This window comes from Argentina anserina, chromosome 3, assembly GCF_933775445.1.
Source record: "Argentina anserina chromosome 3, drPotAnse1.1, whole genome shotgun sequence".
NCBI lineage: Eukaryota > Viridiplantae > Streptophyta > Magnoliopsida > Rosales > Rosaceae > Argentina > Argentina anserina.
The window spans coordinates 33,196,856-33,222,907 of NC_065874.1; the positions used below are offsets into that span (position 1 = coordinate 33,196,856).

General features: G+C 37.9%; 5 protein-coding genes across 7 annotated transcripts in view; 4 read left to right on the forward strand and 1 right to left on the reverse strand.

Annotated features, from left to right (window-relative positions):
* LOC126788917 (heterogeneous nuclear ribonucleoprotein 1) overlaps positions 1 to 18,997 on the forward strand; it is a 156,219-nt gene extending 137,222 nt beyond the window's left edge. For 2 of the 3 annotated variants that reach the window (XM_050514936.1, XM_050514937.1), the window contains exons 2-7: positions 16,616 to 16,755; positions 16,893 to 16,933; positions 17,148 to 17,311; positions 17,421 to 17,520; positions 17,635 to 17,804; positions 18,071 to 18,997. In XM_050514936.1, the coding sequence (XP_050370893.1) occupies positions 16,700 to 16,755; positions 16,893 to 16,933; positions 17,148 to 17,311; positions 17,421 to 17,520; positions 17,635 to 17,804; positions 18,071 to 18,607 (1,068 nt within the window). In that variant the 5' untranslated portion in view covers positions 16,616 to 16,699 and the 3' untranslated portion in view covers positions 18,608 to 18,997. Of the gene's footprint in view, positions 1 to 16,585; positions 16,756 to 16,892; positions 16,934 to 17,147; positions 17,312 to 17,420; positions 17,521 to 17,634; positions 17,805 to 18,070 lie in introns of those variants that run through there. The other variant, XM_050514935.1, reaches the window with a different exon arrangement.
* Positions 4,768 to 7,332, forward strand: LOC126788912 (nucleotide-sugar uncharacterized transporter 2). Its single transcript, XM_050514931.1, has 7 exons — positions 4,768 to 5,019; positions 5,524 to 5,675; positions 5,817 to 6,025; positions 6,122 to 6,215; positions 6,292 to 6,458; positions 6,558 to 6,728; positions 6,948 to 7,332. Exons 1-7 carry the CDS (start codon positions 4,902 to 4,904, stop codon positions 7,222 to 7,224), a joined length of 1,188 nt encoding a protein of 395 aa, XP_050370888.1. The 5' UTR covers positions 4,768 to 4,901; the 3' UTR covers positions 7,225 to 7,332.
* Positions 7,476 to 12,917, reverse strand: LOC126788907 (GBF-interacting protein 1-like). Its single transcript, XM_050514925.1, has 9 exons — positions 12,685 to 12,917; positions 11,767 to 11,810; positions 11,236 to 11,326; positions 11,000 to 11,132; positions 10,387 to 10,904; positions 9,806 to 10,070; positions 9,307 to 9,607; positions 8,358 to 8,795; positions 7,476 to 8,174 (listed from the first exon to the last, which is right to left on the reverse strand). The coding sequence occupies exons 1-9, from the start codon at positions 12,851 to 12,853 to the stop codon at positions 7,905 to 7,907; spliced, it is 2,229 nt and encodes a 742-aa protein (XP_050370882.1). The 5' UTR covers positions 12,854 to 12,917; the 3' UTR covers positions 7,476 to 7,904.
* A 2,472-nt stretch (positions 18,998 to 21,469) lies between the features above and the next one.
* On the forward strand, positions 21,470 to 22,120 carry LOC126787544 (F-box/kelch-repeat protein At3g06240-like). Its single transcript, XM_050513407.1, has one exon. The coding sequence runs from the start codon at positions 21,470 to 21,472 to the stop codon at positions 22,118 to 22,120; it is 651 nt and encodes a 216-aa protein (XP_050369364.1).
* A 1,423-nt stretch (positions 22,121 to 23,543) lies between these two features.
* On the forward strand, positions 23,544 to 26,033 carry LOC126786086 (ER membrane protein complex subunit 8/9 homolog). The gene is made up of 5 exons (XM_050511797.1): positions 23,544 to 23,847; positions 23,947 to 24,093; positions 24,203 to 24,262; positions 25,502 to 25,665; positions 25,756 to 26,033. The coding sequence occupies exons 1-5, from the start codon at positions 23,641 to 23,643 to the stop codon at positions 25,784 to 25,786; spliced, it is 609 nt and encodes a 202-aa protein (XP_050367754.1). The 5' UTR covers positions 23,544 to 23,640; the 3' UTR covers positions 25,787 to 26,033.
* The last annotated feature ends 19 nt before the right edge of the window (positions 26,034 to 26,052 follow it).

Sequence of the window (26,052 nt, forward strand, 5' to 3'; positions counted from 1 at the left end):
TAGGTGCTTGGTTGGGGAATGTCAAAAACCACCACTGCTTAATGAATGTCCTCAAGCCAAACCGACTTCATCAACAAATTAATTAACATCAAAGTATACCCAAAGTTGACACTTTCCATTCCAAATCCAAAACAAGCCTCTATATTCACCCACTAAAATAATCCAAATCAAAGCATCTCCAGCACAGAAGTTGCTGCATATTCCTCCAATATTCTCAACGTCCGCCAAGTATGCTAGTAACTCATTTGATCCAAACCCAACTTAATCAAAGGAGAACCATAATCATTTCAATCGGTAATCACTAGCTACCCCTACCACCATCCATTAGCACTGCTACAAACAGCCCATAATCTCAATTAATTCCAATATAATGTTCCACTCAAATCATCAAAGTTCACGAGTCCCTTCCAACTCCCACAAGTTCTCCCGTGATAAATATTGATTGCATACTACCAAACCCCTCCAGTCTCTCTCCCTTATCCTAATTCAAATGAAGTGGTAGTTCACTCAATCACTATAATTTTTGTACCAAAAAAAAAACCTCTCTACATTCGCAACCGCAATATATGTTAACTGGTGTATGGGTGTGTTAGCAATATTTAGTATGTGTATATATTTAGTAATTGCCGCTACTGGACCATCTGAGCCCAACCCACAGGCCCCCATGCAACATTCCAACACCAAATGTCGATCTAGCCCGTAAGACTAAGCAGAAGAGTAGGTAGGGGTGGTGCTATGACAGTATGAATGATGTCCAAATGTGCCATATCAGCTGGGCATATATAAGCATCGGAATTGAATAGTCCGGCAACATCAGACATGTTTCCTACTTTCCTAACCCGAACTGTTCCAGTAATACAGTCCTTGCAGGATAAGAACAAGAGGAAGACAACGGTTTCACTCCAGAAACAGTATAAAACTATGAACAATAGAAACAGCTTGCAGAGACTAGGAAAGAACTTCCTAGTGTCTTTCAATCATAATTGTACGGTTGTACCCACCTTTTTCAGCATGACCACACTGTAACCAAAACTCCATATGTCCAGTCTTTTTTTTTTTTTTTGAGAATCATATATCCAGTCTTTATAATGCCGGGGATGTAATTATGCACAGGTAGAGGCTACTATGTGGTACCAACTACCAAGCCACCTCGGCGAGCTAGTAAGTAGTAACACACTCGCATATTCTTTTCTGAATTATGAATGCAAGTACGTAGTCATGCATTCCCTAATTATTATGTTGTGAGATCAAAACAAAGCATCTCCGACCATGGAGACACTAAAATCATCCAAGATGAAGCATCACGATATATAAAAGCCAAACACCGGTCACTCGGAAATCGGAATTGAATAAGCGCAACTCGATTGGTTCAAACATTCAAAGGTATTGCCAAAATATAAATACGTACCAGGAATATATCCAAACTGTACATATATAATAGCAGCAGCCAGCTTTTGAATCCAATTAGACAGCAAACTCAATTAAGCTAGAGAAACTAGAGTTTCATCATATAAAATTGCGCCCATCAAAAGCTTACACCCAGGCGCCTCCTGAAGCCTATATCGGCCGCGGCACACCGGCTTCTTCTTTAGCCGGCATTCAATCCTTACTAACTCCTTGTTGCCAAGCTCGATCATAATTGTACCACTTTCCATAACCAAACTTGGCTCCCAAAACCGAGATGGCTGTCCAAGAACATTCCGCAAAGCAGCCGTTCTGAATTTATGAAGTTTCATCCATGGATCACATACCCCATATATAATCTCTCATCATCCACAATTCAATACACCCACCCAGATTCCCATCATAACCAGTCTGAGACCAAAGGCAAAGGCATCCTTCTGAGTGAACAATAGTCTGCATTCTTCTGGGGCTATATATATCATCATCTTGGTTAAAACAATTAGGAGCAGGCATTTTATATAGCTCCTCGCTTTCTAAATCAAAAGCACAAACGCCAAACTCCTCAGTCAGTCTCTGATCGTTTACTATGTCATAGTCGTGGTCATTATGTTCTATGAATTCTTTGTGATGGTTAACCCAATGGATTGCTTCATGTGAAAGATTTCCGCGCGCATTCGCACGCAGACGTGTAAGGTCTGTAGCTGAGGGATGGCCAGCGAGAAACTTCCATGAGTTTCCAAGAGTTGGCTCTCGTTGAGTATACGAAGATGTTGACATCCACTGTAGTAGGAGAGTCATCAATGGGGGCTAGTGTGGTATAGTCGTCAGTAGATGAGACATAACCAAAACCAACTAAAACAATACAAAAACTACTGTATACTCTTCGGACTGCAGTACTTCGGAATGGACCACCCTTTGAAAAAATCACCTAGGGCTACCAAACCGTTGCAAGAAGACACAGCTACTTTGCCACGGTCCTCGGATGGGATGGTGAGATTTCTGACTATATATTCATCTCCAAACAAGTTTTCTAAAGATTTGATCGATATGGCACACCATGTTCGGGGTCGGCTTTCTTCAAGAAAATCGCATACATACGGTGATACGAGTATATGGTGAGAAACAGTCTCCTATTGATGGTTCTATGCTCAGATGCAGTAACGACCCTAAAATTCTGAGCATAAAAACTCAAAATTTCAAAGTCGTTAAACACTAAACAATTTCAATGAAATCGAAATCATTTAAAATGCACAGCGGATCATTACTGAGTTCTCAATACAACTCAGAAAATCAATTATTACAACCCAAATTTATAATTCAACATTACATAAGATGGAAATGTAATAATCCTCACAATCTCTCACAAAACTCACAAATAAATCCACACCAATTCTCACACACAAATCCACGCTAGAAACCTCACCACAAGCAGGATACGAACGACTTCGAGTCTCCGGAGTCGTCACTCAATCTCCACTAATCAACACCTGCGGAATTATCCCCTACACCATCGAATTAGTGCACCGGGATTGTAAACACAAACCCGGTAAGCTTATAGCTCGTATGAGTAAAATGAAAATATAATTCGCATATCAATATATACGAAAAATCACAAATCAACAAATATAAATGCCCTCATGAGTCAATGGACGGCCCATCTGGTTGTCCAAAAAAATATATGAAGTGAAAGTGCTCATGAGAAATCGGGCAACCCTCCTGGTTACCCAAAAACATTTATAATACGGGGTACTAATGAACGCTGGTACACATCCGTTACCCCTCACATAGTACACCGCTGATATTGGGTAACCACCCGCTACCCAACATCCAAAACAATCTGAGTACTCATGTGCCGATAACCACCCGTTACCTCACATGCAGTACTCCGACAGACAAACTAGAGCTCTAACTGTATCGTAAATTTCGCCCGGCCAAAGGCTAGGTTCCGACTTGCCAAACACGTACAATAATCTCACATCATATTGTACAAATCAAATCACATACACGATATATAAATCTCGTCATCAAAATGACGTCATCATGATAAAATCATAACAGTATATTATATAACAAACAATATATATATGTACTTATTTACCATTTATACAATATATATATATAATCCGATATATCATATACATGTCATATTTCTTAAAGACGTCCGAAGACAAAACGTTTAACAAACACCATGTTAAAAACCACGTACAATAATCACACCTCCTATTGTACAAATTAAATCACTTGCTCAAGCAGACATAAGACATGGGCTGCTTAGACGTTTTGCCGCTTTCCTTTCACTTTCCGGTTTGGGCTTCCGGGCTGGCCCAAAATTCTCATTACACTTACATCAAAGTACTAATTGTCACAAGTCCTAACATTTGAATTTTGAAGTAGCTATTATGCATCTCAATTTTTCAGGAAGCACAAGATCTTTGAATCAATTGAATGGTACCAAATATTGCCAGTTTTCCACGACTCACAAGTCAGGTGTAGTGTCAAATCTGAGAAACGGTGCTGCATATGTTTCAAACAACTTAACTAAGCTCTAGTGGTTGGATATATAAAAGCTGAAGATCGAAGTAGGGGCATATATATGAACGTATCCTTCTGGTGGGATTTTTCAATTTCTAGGGTGGCAACATCTCTGTTTCATTCTCAGTTTTGTGTTTCACTCCAGCCATGTTATATATGAACTTTTGGGATGTCACGCAACTATCAGATAGAAATAAACCATACTAATTCGCTAAAGACGTTACTTGCAAAAACTTGTGATCAATTTGTTAGCGACTTAGCATCACATAATTATCACATGTTGATCAATTATTAATAATTATCACTTCACATTTTGCGCCAAATTGATTCAAAGTGTAGCTATGGAGGTTCTTGTCATCATTTTGGCAAGACCCTCTTACGATTATAATGAAGTCATGGACCTAATCTACTTTTAGTAGTTAATAACAACATGATGACGATTATACCTGTTTATATGAATATGGTATTAATTCGTTTGATAAGTATGGGATGTGTCACCAAATCTTGAAGAACAATATATGAAATTATCATGAATGAGTAATGAGCACTTGGCGGTCACTTTAGCACATGTAATTGCATCTCGACTCTTTCTTGGTTATAGAAAATTAGACATCCCAATGTTTCCTACTTTCCTTAACTTCCCCGGAAACCTACATTATTTGGAGAGATTAACATAAATCATGACTCTTATTCTCACCCACCTGTCACTTTGGGATCATAACAAACATCACATTTTATCTTACACAAATCCTAAAGCATTAGAAACTCTCCTTTTTCTCTATTCATTTCATTGTTCCTTTAGATTTACACTTTTTCCATTCATTTATTCAAAAGAAGGAACAAAGAACAGTGTTTATATGATTAAAGGGCTCTAAATCTCTAATGCAGCTAAATTTTCTCAATTTTCACATTCATATAGAAACTTTTTCAGTTTCTGTGATTCAAAAGCTGTTTTTGATGGCTGCATGATCCCATATGTATGTCTCTGCCATTGTCAGAGTGGAATGGCTTTGCTTGATTCATTGTTGGGGAATGAAGCCAAACGATTTGTGAAAAGGAAAGACAGTGATGCAGGAGAAGCAGGTTTGATAAAAAAGAATTATGATCCTTTGTAATTTCTATATTAATTGCTCTTTCTCTATATTGAAAGATAATTCGAGTCAGAATTGTTATGTGGGTATTTGGGTTTATATTGATGTATCTTTGAATATTTTCTTTTCCTGTTTGATTAATTATGCCGGTAAAATTTCGTGGTGTAGTTGTTTCATACTCTCCTATTTCATTCTTAGAGTACAATGAGCATATCTATTCCATTTTGTTAGTGATGGTTTTGATCTTTTGATAGTTTCAAGAGCTTTGCTTTACGATGTGAATAATGTAACAATCTGCAATTCTGCATTGCTCTCAATCTCGTTAACAACCAATATGTTATATACTTCATGTGATTTAGTAGATTACTTTAAGCAGATTAGCTAAATAGGATATTCTCGATGATCAACCAACATCAAAAGAAATCAGAAAACCTTATTACTCGCAGAAGAAGATTTAGATGTATCTCCTTGTAATTCTCATTCTTAGAATGATCAGGTAAAGCACTTGAAGAACTCAGGGGTTCTCTCTACAATGATCTTCGGACTTCAGAAGGCGCCAAGCGCCAACAGCAACGATTTTGTGGCCCGGTGGTGGCAATGACCTTCAATTTCATAGTGTCTGTGGGGATCATTCTGGCAAATAAGCTTGTACATGCCTCATCCCTTCTCTTCTTGCCTTTCTGCAATAAAAATATTCTTTAGCATTTTGCAGGCTCAGATGCATAGATTTTCATAATCAATTTGTTCAGTAATATTATGATTCAATGTCTTTCGATCTGCCGATTGCAGGTAATGGGGAGAGTTGGATTTAAGTTTCCAATCTTTCTCACATTGATTCATTACGTGACAGCATGGCTGCTTCTAGCCATTTTTAAGACACTCGCAATTCTTCCAGTTTCTCCTCCAGCTAGAACTACTCCTTTCACTTCTCTCTTCTCTTTAGGTGCTGTCATGGCTTTTGCCTCTGGTCTTGCCAATACAAGCCTAAAACATAACAGGTTTTAATTTGGTCTCTTTTGTCTTCTATTTATGATGTACAAAATTGTTACAAACTCAATATGTTGCCTACTCACCATTGTTCTCATTAATTGCAGTGTTGGTTTCTACCAGATGGCTAAAATTGCTGTCACTCCTACTATTGTTCTTGCCGAGTTCATTCTCTTTAGAAAAACCATTTCTTGTAACAAGGCAAGCTCAAATGATTTTGTCCCATTTCTTTTGTTTCACCTTCAGGTGAATTATTGTAACAGTCTTGCTTGCACAGGTTTTAGCTCTAGCTGTGGTGTCAGCAGGTGTGGCAGTAGCAACAGTAACAGATCTAGAGTTCAATTTGTTTGGCGCTTTGATTGCAATCGCGTGGATAGTCCCAAGTGCTGTAAACAAAATCCTGTGGTCTAATCTGCAACAACAAGGGAATTGGACCGCCCTCGCGTAAGACTTGATTCCCTATTTTCCTCCTAGCTCCTTGAAGATGGTTAAGGACTAAGCTTTTATCTGTCATATCTAAGCTATGCATTATTCTGAGTGTAGGCTGATGTGGAGGACTACCCCAGTTACTATATTCTTCTTATTAGCTCTTATGCCATGGTTGGATCCACCAGGAGTTCTACTGTTCCAGTGGGATGTCAATAACTCCAGTGCTATTCTCATATCAGCAGTTCTTGGTTTTCTCCTCCAATGGTCCGGAGCGTTGGCACTCGGGTGAGTTTGTTGCTGTTATGCATTAAAGGAGTCCGGAGGTGTGCTAATATATACTTGTGTCTATAACCAAGCTATCAGTAATTCCTCTCTACTATAAAGATCAAACTACAAATTCAAAACCTGAATATGGCGTCAATTTAGATACAACACAATGTCTCTGCACGTAAATTTTATTTCTGGTTGCAGTATTTCTGAAATGCTGCTCTCTTTTTTATGCAGGGCAACCTCAGCAACTAGCCATGTTGTTCTTGGACAGTTTAAAACTTGTGTGATATTACTAGGGGGATATTTTCTTTTCAAATCAGATCCAGGCTTCGTGAGCCTTTGTGGAGCTATTACAGCGCTTTGTGGAATGACTGTATACACATCCCTAAACCTGAAAAAGCCACAAGACAATGTGACCAAGCAGGCCTTACCAACACTGAAACCCAAAACCATTGATGACCAAGACGTTGTAGTAGATTCAGAATCAAGGGATAGCACAACTGTTGTTTGAACCAAGCAGGCTTACTGATTTGGTGTATAGATAGTTACTAAAGAACGTCTTTTCCATTTCCTTGGCTGCTGAATCACACTAGCATTTCATCATAGTTATACAAAGCCTGATTGCAGAATGCAGAACTCATTATAGAGGATCAGTTAAAAAATTATATCGTCTGCAAGATATTCTGATTAACCAGGAATTCATCATTACCCATTAGTATATCAAGAATACATAAAGCTTGAACATAAAACAGATCTTCCAAGGAAATGAAACGACACAAAATGCCAATTCTCATTATACCAATTACAACCGTATGATCCATCATGCTTGCTATGATAATATCATAATATACAGATGAGATATCAGAAAGGAAAAATTGGTAAAAAAATCCCACCTACTCTATGATCCTCTCTTAGTTTCCTATGACACCTTAATAAATCACTAGTTCAAAGCTAAAAACTCATTTCCCACCAAGACTTTCTCAAAACACAAATGAGGAAAAACGCTAGACAATAATGGAGATCTCAAACCTATTTTCCAACTTTAGATGGTCAGCACTGCCCATTCCCTACCACAAAAGGATGACTTCCCAAAATTTTCTGGCCAGCATTTCATATTTACACTGAGAACAAACCAGATATCAGATCCCCAGTGCGTTTTGCGTTCAATCCTCATAAAGAAGTTTACGTAAATCAAAAGCTACTGTTCCAATTCATCTGTGCATGTTGAGGCTGTTGATAAGCAGCAGGCGGAGGTCCTATGGTCTCAGCAGCTCCAGCCACTGCCTGGGATTGTTGCAGATATGTTGGAGAAGCCATTGTCTGCCCAGGTGGAAATATTCCAGTCATGGCACCATGGCCCGCATGGACAGGTGAGAACGCAAAACGTTGGCCTTGAGGGAGGTTGTACAGGGAACTGATATCTTGTCCAGGAGTGTGAAACCAAACAGTTTGACCCTCGGTCTGCAAAAACATAAAGGAAGTTTTATGAGTGGCCTAACAATAACTATAAAACACAAACTAAATGTGACAGGATGCTGGAGAACAGCAGAGGAAATGAAGCATATTCCAAATTCAATTATATCAACTCTATCGAAAGATCATGGTAATAAAAACTCAGATTACAGATGAGAAATCAAGACCAACCAGCTGTCCTGTAGTGTAAATATGACTTCCTTTCATTTGAGATGCTCCAAGATCTTCAGTGTTACCAACTGAGCTTCCAGATGTAACTGCTGGACCAGGAGCATAACCAGTAGGGGTGGTTATGAATGAGCCACCAGATTGAATGTTATACTGGGCTGGATTGGCAGCATTGCTCCCTGCCTTCAACTGCGGAGGAGGAAATTTAATCCCAGCAGCAGCTGGTGCTGTTGGTGGTAAGTATGCTGAAGCCTGTGGAGGATAGCCATTGGGGCTTAAGAACTGGTGCATTGGTGGCAGATAATATGGCGGCATATAGCCATATGGGAAATAATTAGCGGGATATGCGTGTCTGAAAACAGGAATCTGTGGAGTTGCAGCTATGGAGCTTGGCAGGGGTGGGGTCGTATTTGGGCTGGGAACACCAACAGAATTTCCACCCTACAATGTGAAATGCAGAGAACATAAGCATGCATCAGCAACAGATATATTCTCCTCAAGCTCAAAATATTACAAACACAACTAATTTCAATATGCTAAACAAAAAGCACAAAATCTTCAATTTTAATTTTAGTGAGAACTAAAATTTCAGAGAGTATAGGATCATTATTGAATATCATTGGATAATATACCTGCAGCTCACAGCTCTATAACTTTCGCATTTATTATTTGGTAGAAGCTCCACTAAATATCAGTATATGAGATTTAAAAAATACAAGTCATTACAGTCATTTCTGACAATACGGTGGAAATATGGTGACAAAGGCTGTATGTGTCAATACTCAATACTATAATAGATGGAAAGACTGAGCTTTCATAACAAAGAAAGCCAGCAATTAATTCATCAAACTGGAACATAAAAATAAAGAACTGATTAATAGCAACTCGAAAAAGTGGAAAAACAAAACAAAAAAGTGAAATATACAACTTTAGACTTGGTTAGCAGGCTTACAAAGTTTGAACTTCGAGGTGCTTCATGTGCCTGATTATCTTGTCCTTCCACTTGTAGAACCTGGCTTCCAAGCATGGGTGGCAAAAAACCAAAATTATAGCTGGGGCCATTAAGAGCAGTGAGGCTATGTGGAACTTCCGGAGGCAACTGCAAACCCTGCTTCAAAAGTTCACTTTTGGAGTCTGAGTCAGGTATTGAAGAGACATTACCCTCAGATGGTTGTAACTTTTCAAGGACATTAGCTGAAGGCAGTGGAGTCTCTGAAAGATCTCCTTGAACAGATGAAGCTACACTTACATTGCTGTACCCACAGGAAAAAAAACATATAGCACGATGAATATGCAAAATTATAAAGTGCTCATTAATAAAAGGCAACCAAGATGAATATCTTCTTTATGCTCGTGTTTTCAATTTTTCAGCAGGCAACTCAAAGAAAGACGGAATTCATATATCAAACTATCACTAAAAGATAACCCACCAAGAGAAAATATTCACTAACCTAGGAGAAGGCTCCTTAGCAGCTTCATCAGTATCCTGAGAAGATTCTACACCACCCGTAGAACCATTGCCACTCGTACCGTTAACAGAGCCGACAGTTGTTCCAAAAGTAGAATTAATACTTCCAAAAGTCAATGCATTTCTTAAAGATTCAGGGACCTTGATATGATTAGGAAAAGTAACGAGCTTGATATCTGACTGACTTGAGTCAAGTGGCAACGGTAAAGAAGCTTCAACAGCAATGGTTTGAACTTCCGGTGCGGCCACTGTTTCATAAACATCACCAAAATGAATATACTAACAGAACTGCTGAAAAGTTCAAGGCACAAACAGTAATAGCCAATGACATATAATATTGAATTCCACAACAGTATATCAGACACTGGTATAAAGACAAAATCATCATTCACTGACATAAGTGAAAAACACAATCCCAAAACTTGATTTAATGAGAAACAATCTAGGGCAACAGTTGATGGATCTTAGACACAATGAAGAAAGTTTTGGGGCCCTCTACATACATGTTTTATGCTTTTAGCACGAGGGTAAAAACAAAAATTTAAACTGACATGGTTACAGTACCTTTTGAAGCATCAGTGGACTCTGGCTGTGATTCTCCATCAGAATTAGGAAGCAGAATGGCCCTAGAACCATCATGAATTGAGGAAGGGGGTTCTGACGACTTAGATTGATGATTCTTTACAATTGCCTTTGCATTGTTACTTTGAGTCTTTTCTTTGATCACGTTATTATTAGATTTGGAGGCAACATCTGCCCTCTTCGACGACTCTAAGACAATAGGGTCACTAGAAACGTCTTTGTTTTCTTTTATAGGAATTGGTATAGGATCTGAAGCAGATGAGCAAACACCAGTATCAGCTGCAGAAGTAGCAGAATTCAAAAGCTGCTCAGATGTTGGTGTTGGGGCCTTGTGTTGATCCTTTAGGCCAACAGGTGTAGATGCCACAACAACAGCATACCGCGGTGCTGTAGCTCCCAGCTTGTTTGCATCAACACCAGCAGAGGATTTTGGAGCAGGAACAGGACTAGCAGTCCCATTGGACATGCTTTTAACCCCATTTGGAACGCCAATTGAAGCTCTAAAAACAGGGATATAAATTATAGATTAAAAGCGTAGCACAGAAAGTGTTTTCTTCATAGATTCAAAGCCATGAATGAATAAGTGTTAGCTTACTTTGTGCTTGGAACCGCAGCATTGTTTTTAGTTTTCTGCTGAACTGACATAAAAGAAGATAGAGAACCTTCATCTGGAACATGACCACCTCCATTTTCCCTCCGAGCAGAAGAATTTCTCCCACCACCAGCATCTAAAAAGTTCATATGTAAAATCAGAAGCTAATTAATACTTAACCAATAAATATATGAAAAAGCAGAAGGAATTCCTATATCAGAAAGGTGGTTGAAAAGTACCAGAAGAATTCCCCTGGCCGCCACCCCTAACCATTCGCCTATGCCCCCCTGGTGCTGTCCTCGATTCTTCAGATGCTCTACCTTTCAAGCTCTGCAAAAGTAACAGCATTGAATTATAGACTAAGTAAGAAGTTTTCAATTAGGCCCACAGAGATGAACACCAAAGCAAGTATCATCAACCAGGACAACGGAGATGGTTTGATCAAAGCAAGATCTGTGTACAATTAGAATCTATTTTAGTACTCTTAATAGAATAGGTAACCATGAAATAGAACAATGTTTTATTAGTCACTGCATTATGAAAGGTGAAATCAAATTGCTTCTCAGGCTATTTCAGAATTAAAGTGCAGTCCCAACAACACCCAAGCAATTCACTGACCAGTATATTCCCACATATTCATATCAAAAAACATTTTCAATGGAGATAAATAATTCTATATACTCAGTACCATCTAGCATAAGATTGTAACATCACTTGCACCATAAAGATGTCAAACCCTCGTCCAATTTATTAAAGAGTGGAGAATTTACCTCCTTTTTCCGATCACGTCTCTTTTTTACCTCATGAAATGTATCTGCCAAGCCAGAGGATGTGCTCATAAGTTCCAGTAATTACATGACATGATATGTATGAAGTTACAAAGTGTAGGATGGAATATGCATGAACATGTACACAACAAAGAGATGAACAAAATAACAAATCCTTAGTTGACAGACAACAAATTGAGAAATATGTCTCATTTGTTTACAAGCTGACAATAAGCAAATCCAAATGATACTAATTTTCTCAAGTTTTAGACTATGCATTTCTTAGATAAAACATAAACGTCTGCGATGAAGAAATTGCTAGATGAAATCCATAATCATTAGACACCGCAAACAACTTAGACATAGAGCATACTCATTTATGCATAAAAACAGAATTACAGCTCCACATCACCAGAATCAGCATCTTAAGCTTAGACTATGCCGGTTAAAGCTTTGCATTCTTGTAAAAACCAGAAAGCTTCATCATTTGATAATGAGGAGACAGCCTACTTCACCCCATTCTTGCAGTAAAAAACTAAACTTGTATCACCTAAACCCTTAAGCTAAACTCTTAGTACCCAAATTAGCGTAATAAATCAAACTCTAAACCCTCCACACACTTTTCACAACAAACAAACAAACAAAAACAAAACCAAGGACTCCACCTTTACCCAAAATCATCATAAAGCTTTCAACTTTCACTTAAATCTCAAAATCCCATCAAAACACACAAAAACCCATCAAAGAAAAACCAAAACCCAGAACAACCAACCGATCAATGAAGCAAAACCAACAAACCCCAATACCCAAAAACACAAACCCATAAAGACACATCAACCCTAACCCTAATGCAAAACAGAGAAAACAAATATATTAGAGAGAGAGAGTAGTATGTATGTATATATATATATATATGTATACCTAAATACATGAGCTTCTGGGCAGTCTCATTTGGATCCATAGAGCACTCCTTGAGCACAGCGTAGATTTCATCGTCGCTGTGAAGCTTCTTAGTGATCTCTCTGATGTTTTGGATCGTGCTCTTTACATTGTCTGGGATTGAAACCCTAGTAGCCACACCGCCGCTCATATTGTGTTTACAGAGAGAGAGAGAGAACAAGAGGAAAGAGAGAGAGAGACAGTGTTTTTTGTGCGTGTGTTTTTTGTTTTAAGAGACTTGGAGAATTGAGAGGCAGCTGAAATAATAAATGGACCCTCTATTTATATTAACAATCCAAAAGTTTCAAGAATTTTTTTTTTTAATTTAGGGTGGAAATTTTGAGGGGGGTGCCTACATGGAAAACCTTGAGATCATGATTTTGATTTGGTGTTGGGGACAGAGAGGGGCAGAGAGGGCAAGAGAGGAAAAGAGGAACAGTGACGGCCGTGAGAGGGATGGGTTTTATGACTTTAATCTTTTTGTTTAAAGAGATGAAGATGTTGTGTAATTACATATAAAGGCACTATGACTCTATGAGTGTGCTAGATGATAGAAGTGGAGTTTTGTGTTGGGGTTTTAGGGTTTTGCAACTGGACTTCTCACTCTGAGGTCATTCACGATGTTGCTTTTCGATGGGTTAGCGGCGTATAGGGGGTGCCTGTGTCGTTCTTATGTCACAAACTCGCGATCGGCATATCACGCAATGAACTAGTGTTGGCATCTAATCGGTCGAACCTAATTCAGATAAGCAGCTATATTTACGTTTAAATGTTCACGTCTGAACACTAAAATGAATATATTTGAATGGATATGAATCATGACAAAAGCTATTTTAAAAGTGATTTTGTGTGTTTTTTGAATTCATAGATGCAACATAGGCCGATATTAAATGGGTGTGGATTTCGTTTAACACCATTGAGTTCAGATGCCATAAACGTGTGCTGCGATCATTGACAATGTATTGAATGAAAATTACATGAATTATTGTTGATACATTGAGCTATGTGTCGAATAATTTATTGCAATAGTGTTACCATTTACAATGTGTGTAACAAAACGCCCCATGTGTCCTTTGCATATTGAATCTCCATCTTCGAAGTATGTATCAGCTCTGGAAGAATCATTGTGGTAGTATGTTTGCTTTCTTAGCTCTGATAGTACTCATTCACAGTTTCACACAAAGAACTAGGTTATTTCCATTGTTGATACTTCAGAGTAAACGTTTGTGTCAAAAATGCAGCAAGCATGTGAATGCCAACCCCAGACCACAGGGTTACGATCAAAGCCAAAACCAACTTGCACCAGAGGAAAGTCAAATGGAAAATACCATCTGGTAACCCTCAAAAGCCTAAACTTCACCATTAAGGTTCCTCTTTTTTATTGAAAACTGCACAACATTTCCAAGAGAGGAAACTGCAATCAAAAACGAACCCAGTATAGTGAATTGTAAAAAGTTGTACAGGCGTTATTACTAATGAGAGAATGAAATATCATTATCTATACCAACTATACACTTGAATGTCAATTCTTCTAATCATAAGAACATACAACGGTTACGATCATAAGAATAGAGTTTGATAGAATAAGAAAAATACATAGACCGGTTCACAATTATAGAGTAATAGTGTGATGGTGTGGATTTTAAGCCATATATCGGATTATCGACATTACTATAGTACTTAATCTTTTACCATGAGTTCCAAAGTCTCTTTTCTCAACTAATGTGATTCCCAACTTCCAATTACAACACAACACCAAACCTATTGGCACCATTAAAATTAAGGAGTGACTACGTTAAACTATCTAATTTGCCTTGATGATAACTGCCTTATTGACCCCTTAAAGGTTCTTGCACGAAATTTGATCCAATTATATGAAATTATGAGGAAGTCTCAACTCTATGGAGACGTTTGGTACGGGGACTATTGTACCCCATCTTATTTTCTTCCTGAATCTAGCCTTCTAGAAGCTAGGCTTATGTTATGTAAGCCTTAACCCATGTTTGGTATCACCAACACTCACCATCAATATTACTACACCTGAAATTGCATATCTTGCAACAAAAAACACAGATTACAGAGAGAACAAAAATACATGAGGAAATGTGGAATGGAGAGATAGAGATTGATCTTGGTGGTGGACAAAGACAGGGAGGCACCTAGGAAGAAACTAAATTTCTATTGAATCAGTCTATTGTTCTTGATCAAAAACCTGCAAAATCAGTGACCAATCTCGGTTTAATCCAACTACGACCATCAATGCGCTACCACTAGGAAAAAAAACCCCACAAGCCAAGCATCCATATAACGCAATTGAATCAAAAGCAGACAAGAACAACACAAACCCGACCAAACGAACCTCTACTTCCTGCAATTGGTGCCTTTTCATTGACTAAATCTCTTATCACAATTTTCAAACCCATTCATGTCCTAATTCCGTACCTGATGGAGATGACCAGTAGATAATGGAAAAGTGTAGGAGAAGAACATGAGGAATGAGAGCAAAATATTGATGGATGGCGAGAGGAAGCGACGACGAAGACGAAAGTTTGAAGGCGGCAACACAGGGGGCGACGTGTTCTTAGACCGTGACGATAAGCTTGAGAGCTACGACGTAAGGTTGAAGTCGATGAATTGGGGCGTAGTGAGAACGAGGCTTACATAAGGTCATGCTTTTTGGTGTCATTATCGTAGATCATGTTGGGAGAGTTTTTGGTGTTTCGGAGTCCCAAAAAAAATAGCCCAAAGTGTTCCCAAACATGAGATAAGTCCCACGTAAGAAAATAAGACCGTCAGTCCAAGCATATCTCATGTAACAAACATGCCTTATATTTTAAATAGTGACTAAAGATAAGTTTTTTGTTTGGTATAGAATCAATGATTTTCAAACTCCCAAGAATATTAGTTCGCCAAACACAAAAGCCAATATTGTAATCTCTTATGCAATTACACATGAACTTACTTGGAACGTTCCAAGCTATTTACGAAACAAGAAGCAGCTACCGCACTCTGATGAGATCCAGGCCAATTAGTCAATATCGACCATAGAAGTCATTGTTGACAAAACCACAGAGAAAATGTAATAATAATGTATTATGGCAAATTAAGATAAAGAACATACATTGTCTTTACCAAGTTCATCTTCACGCATTTGAGAAGCTAAGCGGAAAATCATGATATATGGCTAAGTTTTGTGAAGCATGCAACTACTCTACTCTGGTTTTTCTTTTTCACCCATTCAAAAACAATATTCAGTTTCTACTTTCTAATACATTAACTTACGACTAGCTTTTTTACTCGCCTTATGTGTGTGAGAAAATAGTTGCTGAGGTAAGTAAGAAAGGTAGTGGGCAAGTGGGAGGAATTTATCTAATTTATTTTTATTTTTTATTATTTAATTTACTATTCTAACTCTTGTTTAATATTTGAAACTTTAATTAATAAATTAAATCTGTAAATTTTGTATGACAAATTGTTATGTATGACAAATTATTTTAATATATAAAAAATGTAACCATACATTTTGTATGAACGAGTCATTTTCTTTAGTTACTAAATAAAAAATAAACTCGAGGCAATAGAAAATCTATCACTTACCGATTATCATCTTGGCTTGTTTTTTTTTTTTTTTGTATTTGAAAAGTGTGTTGTACTGTTGTATGATCAAGTACGTGTCAATCAAATTTCTCATTCAATACTTGTTGAAGAACTGAACCCAACAAAGGAACAGAACCCCCCAACAAACTCCACAAAAGGGTGAAATAGTCTACACTCTACAGAAGCGTCTCTGAATCTCTGTGGGTAAATTCGACATTCCACACAGACGAATCACGTTAATATGGAAATTGTGATATACAAATTTATACTATTCACCACCCAAAAACCCTAATCTGCATTTTGCTCCACTCTCTCTCTCTCTCTCTCTCTCAAGCTCGGAGCTTTATTTTCCTCCACGAATTTTCTCCGGCTCAAATTCCGGCCTCTCAAAATCGCCGCAATGGGTTCGAAATCGCACGGCGGTCATCCTCACTCCGGCGACGGCGCTAGCCCTGGGTCCGTCTCCTTCCTTCTCAATTCACCTTTTTCTTTTTCAATTCCCGCGAAATTTGGATCTATAGGAAAATCATCAAACTAAAAATTGAAACTTTAACTTTCTGACAATTCTGAACAATTGCTCTGTGATTATGCAGTAAGATCTTCATTGGTGGATTGGCTAAAGACACCACATATGGTACGTGCCCTCTTTTTTTTTGTTTCAACAAAATTCACAGCTTTTTTGGTTCTTTCTATAAATGTTATTATGTACTTTATATTTGAATTGAATAATCCCTAAGTTGAAGTTACACTGTTGAATTATGTAGCCTGTTTTGATGTTAGTTATTGGATTTTTGGTGTGTTGTTATGGTTTTGGTGATGAAATGCTTCTGTTGTTGATGATATGGTAGCTACATTTACTAAGCATTTTGGGAAGTATGGAGAGATAGTGGACTCTGTGATAATGAAGGATAGATTCACGGGTACTCCAAGGGGTTTTGGGTTTATCACCTATGCTGATCCTTTGGTCGTTGACAAAGTTATCGAGGATACTCATGTGATCAATGGGAAGCAGGTGAAGTTGTTCTTGAGGATTGTTTGTTTTTTAAGTGAACTTGCTTAAATGTTAAACTATGGGAGTACTTTTTTCGAGTGGTGTTGTTGACACGGTGAAATTTGAGCAGGTTGAGATCAAGAGGACCATTCCTAAAGGCCAAGGGCAATCAAAGGACTTTAGGACGAAGAAGATATTTGTGGGTGGAATTCCGTCTGCAGTTACCGAGGGTATGGTTTTGTAGCTTACTCTTTTTACGGATTAGCTACTCAGAAGGTTTTTGGTTTTTTGGTTCTTGTTGTTCTGCACATTTATGTGTTTATTTGCGTCGTGGAATTGTACAGAGGAGTTGAAGAGTTTCTTTTCAAAATATGGGGAAGTTGTGGAACACCAGATCATACGGGATCATGAAACCAACCGTTCTCGAGGCTTTGGATTTGTAATTTTTGACAGTGAGGAAGTTGTAGATGAATTGTTATCTAAAGGAAACATGGTTGATATGGAGGGGACCCAGGTGAGCTTATTTAAATGGTCTCCGGGTAACCAGGATGTACACAGATTTATTTTTGACATGGAACATGGGTTCTTTCACTCCTCAGTTTTGTTAAAAAGATGGTTAGATGGTTGTTTTTCTTTATGGCTTAGTTGTTCACGTATACTCTAGTATTTTGTCACTAATTTTAGGTGGAGGTTGTTACAGGTATAGATCTACTGAGGAAAGGGTGGTCGCAGTAGCCCCATTTTGAAATAACCTAGGTTAACTAAGTTGCTTTGTTGTAGGTGGAGATCAAGAAAGCTGAACCAAAGAAATCCTCAAATCCCCCACCTGCTTCTACATATGGTAGCAATCCTAGGGCTCGTTCTTTCAATGATGGCTATGGTCCATATGGCAGTTCTTATGGTGGTTTTGACGGAGGATTTGGCCCTGGCCCCTATAGGACACCAGGTGCTCTTGGTGGCGGTAGATATGGTGGTGGTGGTTATGGATATGGTTATGGTAGTGATAATGGGGAATTTGGCACTGGGTATGGAAGTTTTGGCAGCAATAGCTTAGGTGGCTATAGGGGTGAATCTTCCCTTGGCTACACCAGTCGCTTGGGCCCCTATGGTGGTGGTTTTGGTGGCGGTTATGGTCCAAGTGGTTTAGGTGGCTACGGTCGAGGTGGTGGTGAAGGCTATGGAGGTGGTAGTTATGGAAGTTCAAACTACGGTGGCGGATATGAATCTGGCACTGGTGGTACTTATGGTGGAGCTGGTGGAGCGTATGGAAGGGGGGGATATAGTAGCAGTAGTCGGTACCATCCATATTCAAGATAGAAATAGAGGGGGGTAGTCAGTTTCATCCCTATTCAAGATAGTAAGAAGGCCTTTCAATGCTGTTGCTAGCCTTGCCATAGAAGTTTGACACAGGTTGCGTTAGATTTCTGCCTCGCACACGGTTAGGCACTTTCTTGGAACTACTAGAGATTTTCTGTGATGGGAGCTTTTGGTGGTCAGAAGAGTTTCATTAAGGCAATTTCTCTATTTTATGGCTTAGAACAACTTTGTAGATTGAAGGATATGGTGTCTGCTATGGACATCTTGTAGTTTTATTTGAACTTAGTATCTTGTAGACTATAGTATCGTATTATGGTGTTGATTGCAATCTACTTAGAGTATGTGATCTAAGTTATTTTCTTTAATGTTATAATTATCTGTTTAATAGGGCATGTGATGTTCACATTAGTTATAATTAGTTCACTATCCAGGTGTTATTACAACACCTGGGTATCAGTTGGTCTGAACTTATGGTATATAATTTCTTTTAGTTTAAGGTTTAGTTTCAGAGTGAACAGGGAACTCCATTGTAGTCTTGCTTTATATTGCAGGCTTGTTAGGTTGCTGTGACTGTTGGGGTATTAGTTTATTCTTTTTCTTTCTCTGACATTCTTATTCATTATTCATCATCTTGAAATTTTAATCGTAATTTAGACCTATGTTTATTTGCATTAAATGTCTCATGTAATTGACGCATTATTGCTGCTTTGTGTTGGAACTTTAATGCATGTTAAGTTGTGCGTCTATGTTACTTCTGTATCTGGAGCCTGGAGGTTCATACATTGGCCAGTATGAAGTAAAAGAACTCGGGCCAAGTTCCAGGGTGGTTATCCTTCTATCTATCCACTACTGTTTTTGACTACGTATTGGTGTACTTTGCTCATTATTCGATTATTGGTAAGGATCTTTGATTTATATATCTATTTACACAATGCTGCATTTTGTGGTTTCAACATTCAACTCAATACCAGATGTGACGATCAAACTCTGCTGTCCTTACTTGATTTCTGTGGCTTAACTCTGAAAGCCTTAGAATGCGATTTATAGAAATTGAGTTTGGAAATTCATGTAATGTGATCTGACAAGGTTTTGAGCTGCATAAATAACAAAAACAATTGAGACCATTCCATTTGCAAGAACAGTAAAAGGCTGGAACTAAGAGACTAGGACTCTAGGAGTCGAGTTGGTCTCAGATTTTCCATTTTCTGAGTAAATAGCTATAAGGTTTGATCTACCCTGAAGTCCATACAAGCCAGAGAACCATTTCCTTAAATCCCTCAATAATTCTTTGCAAAACAGAGTTGAAACCCGAGTACGGCAAAGTATTGACGAGTTTGGGGAAGTACTGTTAATGATGAAGGAGCTCACAACCCCAAAAAAAGTTTACAGTCCTCAGATGTTGCAGATAATTGGACGGTCAGAAATCTCAACATCCCGGCCTAGGTGAATGTCACCAGTGTGATGGCTTCGTGCAATAGACTGGTGCTTCTAGGTATTGAGGGGAGGCCTGTGTCCTGTTTGGACCAGTGTTCTCATTTGTTTAAAAAATTTACTGTTATATATGCTCCTTCTGTAATCAAATTAGCACATATTCCTTTCGTCTTCTACTAGTCGCTTCAATTTCCTTGGATGTATCATATTATTCATATATGCTAGCTTTCCGGTCATCCTGTCATTTCTCTGTACTTATATATGAAATACTTACTCGCTCTGTATATAGAACAATAGAAGTCAAAGATATCTAGGTTGGTTCTTAGAGATCTCCTTTTTTTTTTTTTTGAATAATGAAGAAACTTCATTAAGGCAAAGCCCAAACTGAGCCCAGAAAAACTGGTACTCACACGAAAAACAAACAGCAAGGGTAAAGATCTCATTAACACTAAGATATTATGAAGTTGACTGCCAAGCTGGTCGGTTTTTCTTGAACTGCAAGGAAATAAAAGTAAGCCACTATTCTTCTCTTCCATCTTGGTGAGCAAGAAACACTTAAAAGTTTGGTGAGCAATCATTCTATTTATTAGTTGATCCGGTTATTATTTCTTTCTTGTGTGTTTAAAAAGGTATTAACCTTTCTGCTGGTTGTTAATCTTCTTCTTCTGTGTCAGAGCTAGCAAGTCTTTCTATCTCAGTCCGGTATGTCCTCTTTCATTCCATCTTCTCCAAATTCTGCAGAATTAAGTAGCATTGTTCTTGGTCTAATAGAGAAACCTACCATTGGCGCAGCACTGTAATCTGCTCTACTTTTTCATTACTATTGCATGAAAACAATCCTATTTTTTTTGTGGCTGCAAGTTAGTATATAATCTATGCAAATATAAAGTTTTTGCCTACTTAAGTCTTAATAATGTGATTGTTGCAGCCCTTCTATTTGCGGCTGGGAAATCTGTTCAACGTCGGAAGAGGGGGAGGTTTTCGATCTCCCTGAACACATTGTAGTGGAGATTATGTGTCGGTTGCCTGTCAAATCTTTGATCCGGTTCAGCTGTGTGTCGAAAAGGTGGCGTTCTATTATCATTTTTGACCCTCAGTTTGCCAAATCTCAACTCCAGCTAGCAAATGAGCAGAGAACCCTCCGTCATAGAGTCCTTGTCTCCACCCTCTCCATGGTTTACAAAACCTCAATATTTAATCCTCCTACCTTAGTCGGGAATTCTCAACTGCAATGCTTGGAAGACTTATCTGGAGACCATATTTGGGTCACAAATTGCTCATTTCCATCTGAGCAGCAGAGCACAATTGTAATGGCTTCTTGCAATGGGTTGGTAGTTCTGGGTAATTACTATGAAGACTTGTCTATCTGGAACCCATCAACGGGTTTCTTTCGGAAAATACCTGATCCAAAATTTTCATCATTAACAAAAAATGGGAGTTTGTAAGAGGCATTGCGGAAAATTTGGGTTTGGTTATGTGTCATCCACTGACGACTACAAACTAGTTTTAGTATTCCCTGATAAATACTCTGATGCAGCAGTAGGATATGTGGATGTGGATGTCAACATCTTCATCTTCTCAATGAGAGCTAACTCTTGGAGCACTCGTAAAGCCTCTCATTGGTCGTTCTCCAATTTTGGCTGGAGGATTGAACACTGCGGGGTTTTTTTGAATGAAGCAATCCATTGGATTAACTCCTCTAATTATGATGTAGATGGGGGTTTGATTGAAGTATGCTGTATCAATGCTTTTGATTTGGTAAGTGAAGAGTTACGGCAAATGCCTATTCCTGGTTTTGACCAAGTTGATGAGGAAAACTTCCATTTTGTTGGTAAATGGATGCAGATGGTGGTTCACTTAGGAGGATGCCTCTGCCTCTTGTCCCACTCTAGTCAGTTATATGAGGAAAGTGATGCTATTGGATTATGGATAAAAGTCTTTGAATTTAGTGAGGATTTCTCTACAACATTTCTCTACAACATTTCTTTGGTTCGCGGCCTTTACGCATCAGCTGGAGAGACGATATGTGTTTCGTTACAGAAAATGATGCCATTGTCATCAAACAGTTTGAAAAGGAGCTAGTCAAGATAGAATGTCGTAAAGGTGAGAAGACGGTCTGCAGCAGCGCATATATGCTTGAGGAACACTGCAGGGGTGAGTTTTTGTTGGATACAATGGTATATGATGAAACTTTAGTTTCAATACCTCTATGATTAGGGACACATATGTTGATCCACATGTTAACTGGTTATCTATGTAAGATTTGTGTTTGGTTGAGTATAAAGCCTTGTATTTTGTATTTGTTTTCTGTTATGATTCTGTGTACTACGTCTGTAATTATAGAGTGACCAGATGCTGTGAAATAGCGTATGTCGCATTCTTGTCCCCGTTCCTCTATGAGCATTTTAGTCTTAGTACAAAAGCATTCATATGTTGGAGAATAGTATGAATCACAAAGCACAGATTGCTGGTAGTGCTGCATGATGATCTCTACACAAGATCAGTTAATCAAGAGTTTTTACAGGCTTATCTGGTTGGAGTTACAGCCATGCTCTTTAAATTCAGATCAAGTAATTCTGGTTGGATGAAGTAGCAATTGGTTACCAAGGCCAACTAGGAAATAACTTATCAACACTAACTTAGTTCAGGTGAATAACCTTGAGCGCGACCTCCCTCAAGATATTGTAGTTACGATATTTGATTATTACATGTTAAATTTGTTATCAGAATCACTTATGTGTTGATAATCGAAATGGTGGCACTATGCCACTATATTTCAAGTTAGTTGAAAGTATGATTTTCGACATTTTTTTATCGAATAAATCAGTAAAGAATTAAAAATAATAATATTAGAATTAAAAACGTAGTAATAGACTGATATCATTACACAAAATGGTATCAGACAACTTTATGTTTTAATAGATTAGATTTTTTTATAAATATCTCAAAATTTACTTATTATTTATTTATTTTGTTTGATTTTTATGTTAAACGCTTGAGAAATTTTAAATACACACCTTAAATCTCTAAATACACACACATACTCAATATATATATATATATATATATATATATTGTCGATCATCAATGTATTTCGATTAACAAAAAAAAATGAAGAGATGAACTTCTTTTTGTTTTTGGAATGTAAGAAGTAAAATTTAATAAAATGAAAAATCAGAATTTTTGTACATGAATTATCTTGTTCAGAATTTTATAATAGAATTTTCTATTTTTGAAGTGTAAAAATTGATTGTTTGGATTAATTTTCAATCAAAATAGATTCTAAATTAGATTTTTCAGAAAATTAATAATATTTTACTTATTTTCAAAAATAAATATTCTGTTTTTAATTATTTAATTTATTTTTAATTTTCTTAAATTTTACAAATAATTAATTTGGTCATTTGATATTCATGTAAAATGTTATTAGAAATATAGATGGGTTGTGTATTAAAAGGTGTATTTAAAACTTCTCTAGACGCTTATTAATCGTGGAAAACAAAGCCTAGAAGCACAACACTGAAAATTACTGGACTCTCTCTCTCTCTGCTTCAGAGAAGTTGCTGCAAACTGAGTCGTGAACTCGGACGATTAAGTGAGTCATGGGCGGCGAGTTACGCTACGAGATCGCGCAGAACGCGTACATAAAGCTCGTCCTCCACGCTCTGAAGCACAAGACCTCCGCCGTCAACGGCATCCTCCTCGGCCGCGTCTCCCCCCAAAACGACGTCGTCGAGATCACCGACTCCGTCCCTCTCTTCCACTCCCAGCTCGGCCTCCTCCCCCAGCTCGAGATCTCCCTCATCCTCGTCAGTCTCTCACCATTCCATTCAACTCAATTTGAAATTTTTAGATTTCTTTTTCGATTTTGTGAATTGAAATTTGAATCTGAATTGGTCTTGTTTCAGATTGAGGAACAGTTTGCGGAGAAAGGAGTGAGCATAGTTGGCTACTTCCACGCCAACGAGAGGTTTGATGATCATGAGCTTGGCAGCCTAGCCAAGAATGTTGGTGATCACATTTATCGCTATCTTCCTCAAGCTGCTGTGCTCTTGGTAGTTAGTGTGTGATTTTGTCTATTTCAAGAAAGCTTTCGGAGTTTTTTAGGTTTCGAGAGATTTGGAGTTTTATTTTGTGTTTGTGTTTGTGTTTGTGTGTTTACAGTTAGATAACAAGAAGCTTGCAGCTTTGTCGAAGACAAAGGACCGGAGCCCCGTGGTTCAGGTTGGTTTATAGTTTGCTTTGATCTTAGTGCGCTATATGCTCGCTGTTTGATTAAATTCTGTTTTCAATTATGTACTATTTGTAGTATGACTTTAGTTTAGTTAAGAAAATGTAGAGGATACGTGTGTGGTAAGTGTAACTAGGGTTTGTAGTGACAGTGGATATTTATAACTGCCACTGAATCGTTGAAGTGGATTATTGGGGTCGAGAAGATAATTGAATTATGTGATAGTAACCGCAGGAAAATGTTTTGGACATCTTTAGCGATTCGAATTGTGGATGGAGGTGTGGCTCTCTGGTCAGTGAGTTGTAATGATAGAGAGGAACTCAGAGAGCTTAATTCTGTCTATGAAGTAGATACATTGGATATTATGTTAATCCAAGCCCAACTAAAAGGGTATATGAGATTAGCTTATACCCTGCCTTATAAGACGTCCTAGAACATAAAAGCATACATAGGTTTGGGTTTTTTGTGGCCTTTGTCTGAGCTCATGTAGTCATATATCAGTCGCAAAAAGTTAATTTAGTGATCAAACTCGATCCGCTTCTCTAACGCCCATATGGATGCTGTACATTTCATATTATTAATCATAATTAAGATGCCAAGAAGATACCCTTTTGTTTTCTTGTCTTGTACTTGTAAGCTATTACTAAATTAGGCAATGGTAACAAGCACCTTTTTTGTACTTTCCAGTTTAAAACTACTTTCAAGGTTTGCTACTAGGTTCCGTATGCAATGATATAAGATCCCTATTCATGGACCTTGGTTTAGTGTTGTGGTGTTCGAATTCTACTCTCAGGAGTTTGCAACATAGATTGTGTTGCATGTATCTGAAAAGAGGGTAATAGTGTTTGTTATTAACAAGCCAACTAATTAAATCATCCCTGTTTGAACATCCTCTTCAAACCCTCTGATCCTAAACTTTCTGTGTCTGCCTTTCAGTTTGTCTGTTTGATGATGATTAGTTTAGTAAGCTGATCTTAGAAAATCAAACATGTTTTAACTGACATTTAGTTTATTCAAGTTGAGAAATCTGACGCGCAGTTGCTCTTCCCGATTATGCATGTTGAAGCTATCTTTTACCCATTCTCATCCATCTCCTGTATAAGCTTAATCTTCTGTACCTTTTTTATATAGACATAAATTTCGGTCATTATCAGTCATGGAAATGCTCCCTTGTAATAAGTTTCAGCTTATATATTTCTAATATTTTCTGTTTCATGGAAAAAAAAAATCAGCTTTACACAAAAGATGCATCTAGGATTTGGAAGTTAGTTGGATCAGATGGAAATCAGTTGACGATCAAGGAGCCCTCCGCAAATGCTGTTCTACTGGATCACATTTCAACTGAAAAATGGCAGGATGTTGTTGATTTTGACGATCACCTTGATGACATTAGCAAGTAAGTGCAATACAACATCATACCTGTTCTTATTCTCACGATTCTCTTAATTTTCCTGTTTAGAATACTGATTGAAATCTGACGTAACAGGGATTGGCTGAACCCAGAGCTCTTCAAGTAAACTAGGCATTTATAGCTTCCTCCTGGGCATCAGAGGACAAGCACAACTGGTCCAAGAAATCCGATAGACTGACCTCAATCTCCTTTGTTTCTGGGAATTTTTTTCCGAGATGTAAAAACTGGATTACATTGTTCACCTCATACTTCAAAAAAGTTATGAACTCGATTAGTATCTTTGCCGCCTCGAGCGTTTCAGTTGTAGAACCGAACACAATTTTGAAATGTCGCAAACTAAGTAACTGGTGCAAGGTTTCTGAGTCAAAATGT

Bases quoted from the DNA above. Each gene is read 5' to 3' on its own strand.
- LOC126788912 (XM_050514931.1), top strand. From the start codon at position 4,902: ATGATCCCATATGTATGTCTCTGCCATTGTCAGAGTGGAATGGCTTTG. The intron at 5,676-5,816 runs GTACATGCCTCA...TGCCGATTGCAG, and splicing joins TCATTCTGGCAAATAAGCTT to GTAATGGGGAGAGTTGGATT. The intron at 6,459-6,557 runs GTAAGACTTGAT...TTCTGAGTGTAG, and splicing joins GGGAATTGGACCGCCCTCGC to GCTGATGTGGAGGACTACCC.
- LOC126788907 (XM_050514925.1), bottom strand. From the start codon at position 12,853: ATGAGCGGCGGTGTGGCTACTAGGGTTTCAATCCCAGACAATGTAAAG. The intron at 11,811-12,684 runs GTATACATATAT...CTGGCTTGGCAG, and splicing joins CCAGAAGCTCATGTATTTAG to ATACATTTCATGAGGTAAAA. The intron at 11,133-11,235 runs GTACTTTTCAAC...TGAACTTTTTAG, and splicing joins CGGCCAGGGGAATTCTTCTG to ATGCTGGTGGTGGGAGAAAT.
- LOC126787544 (XM_050513407.1), top strand. From the start codon at position 21,470: ATGGGAGTTTGTAAGAGGCATTGCGGAAAATTTGGGTTTGGTTATGTG.
- LOC126786086 (XM_050511797.1), top strand. From the start codon at position 23,641: ATGGGCGGCGAGTTACGCTACGAGATCGCGCAGAACGCGTACATAAAG. The intron at 23,848-23,946 runs GTCAGTCTCTCA...GTCTTGTTTCAG, and splicing joins TCGAGATCTCCCTCATCCTC to ATTGAGGAACAGTTTGCGGA. The intron at 24,094-24,202 runs GTAGTTAGTGTG...GTGTGTTTACAG, and splicing joins CTCAAGCTGCTGTGCTCTTG to TTAGATAACAAGAAGCTTGC.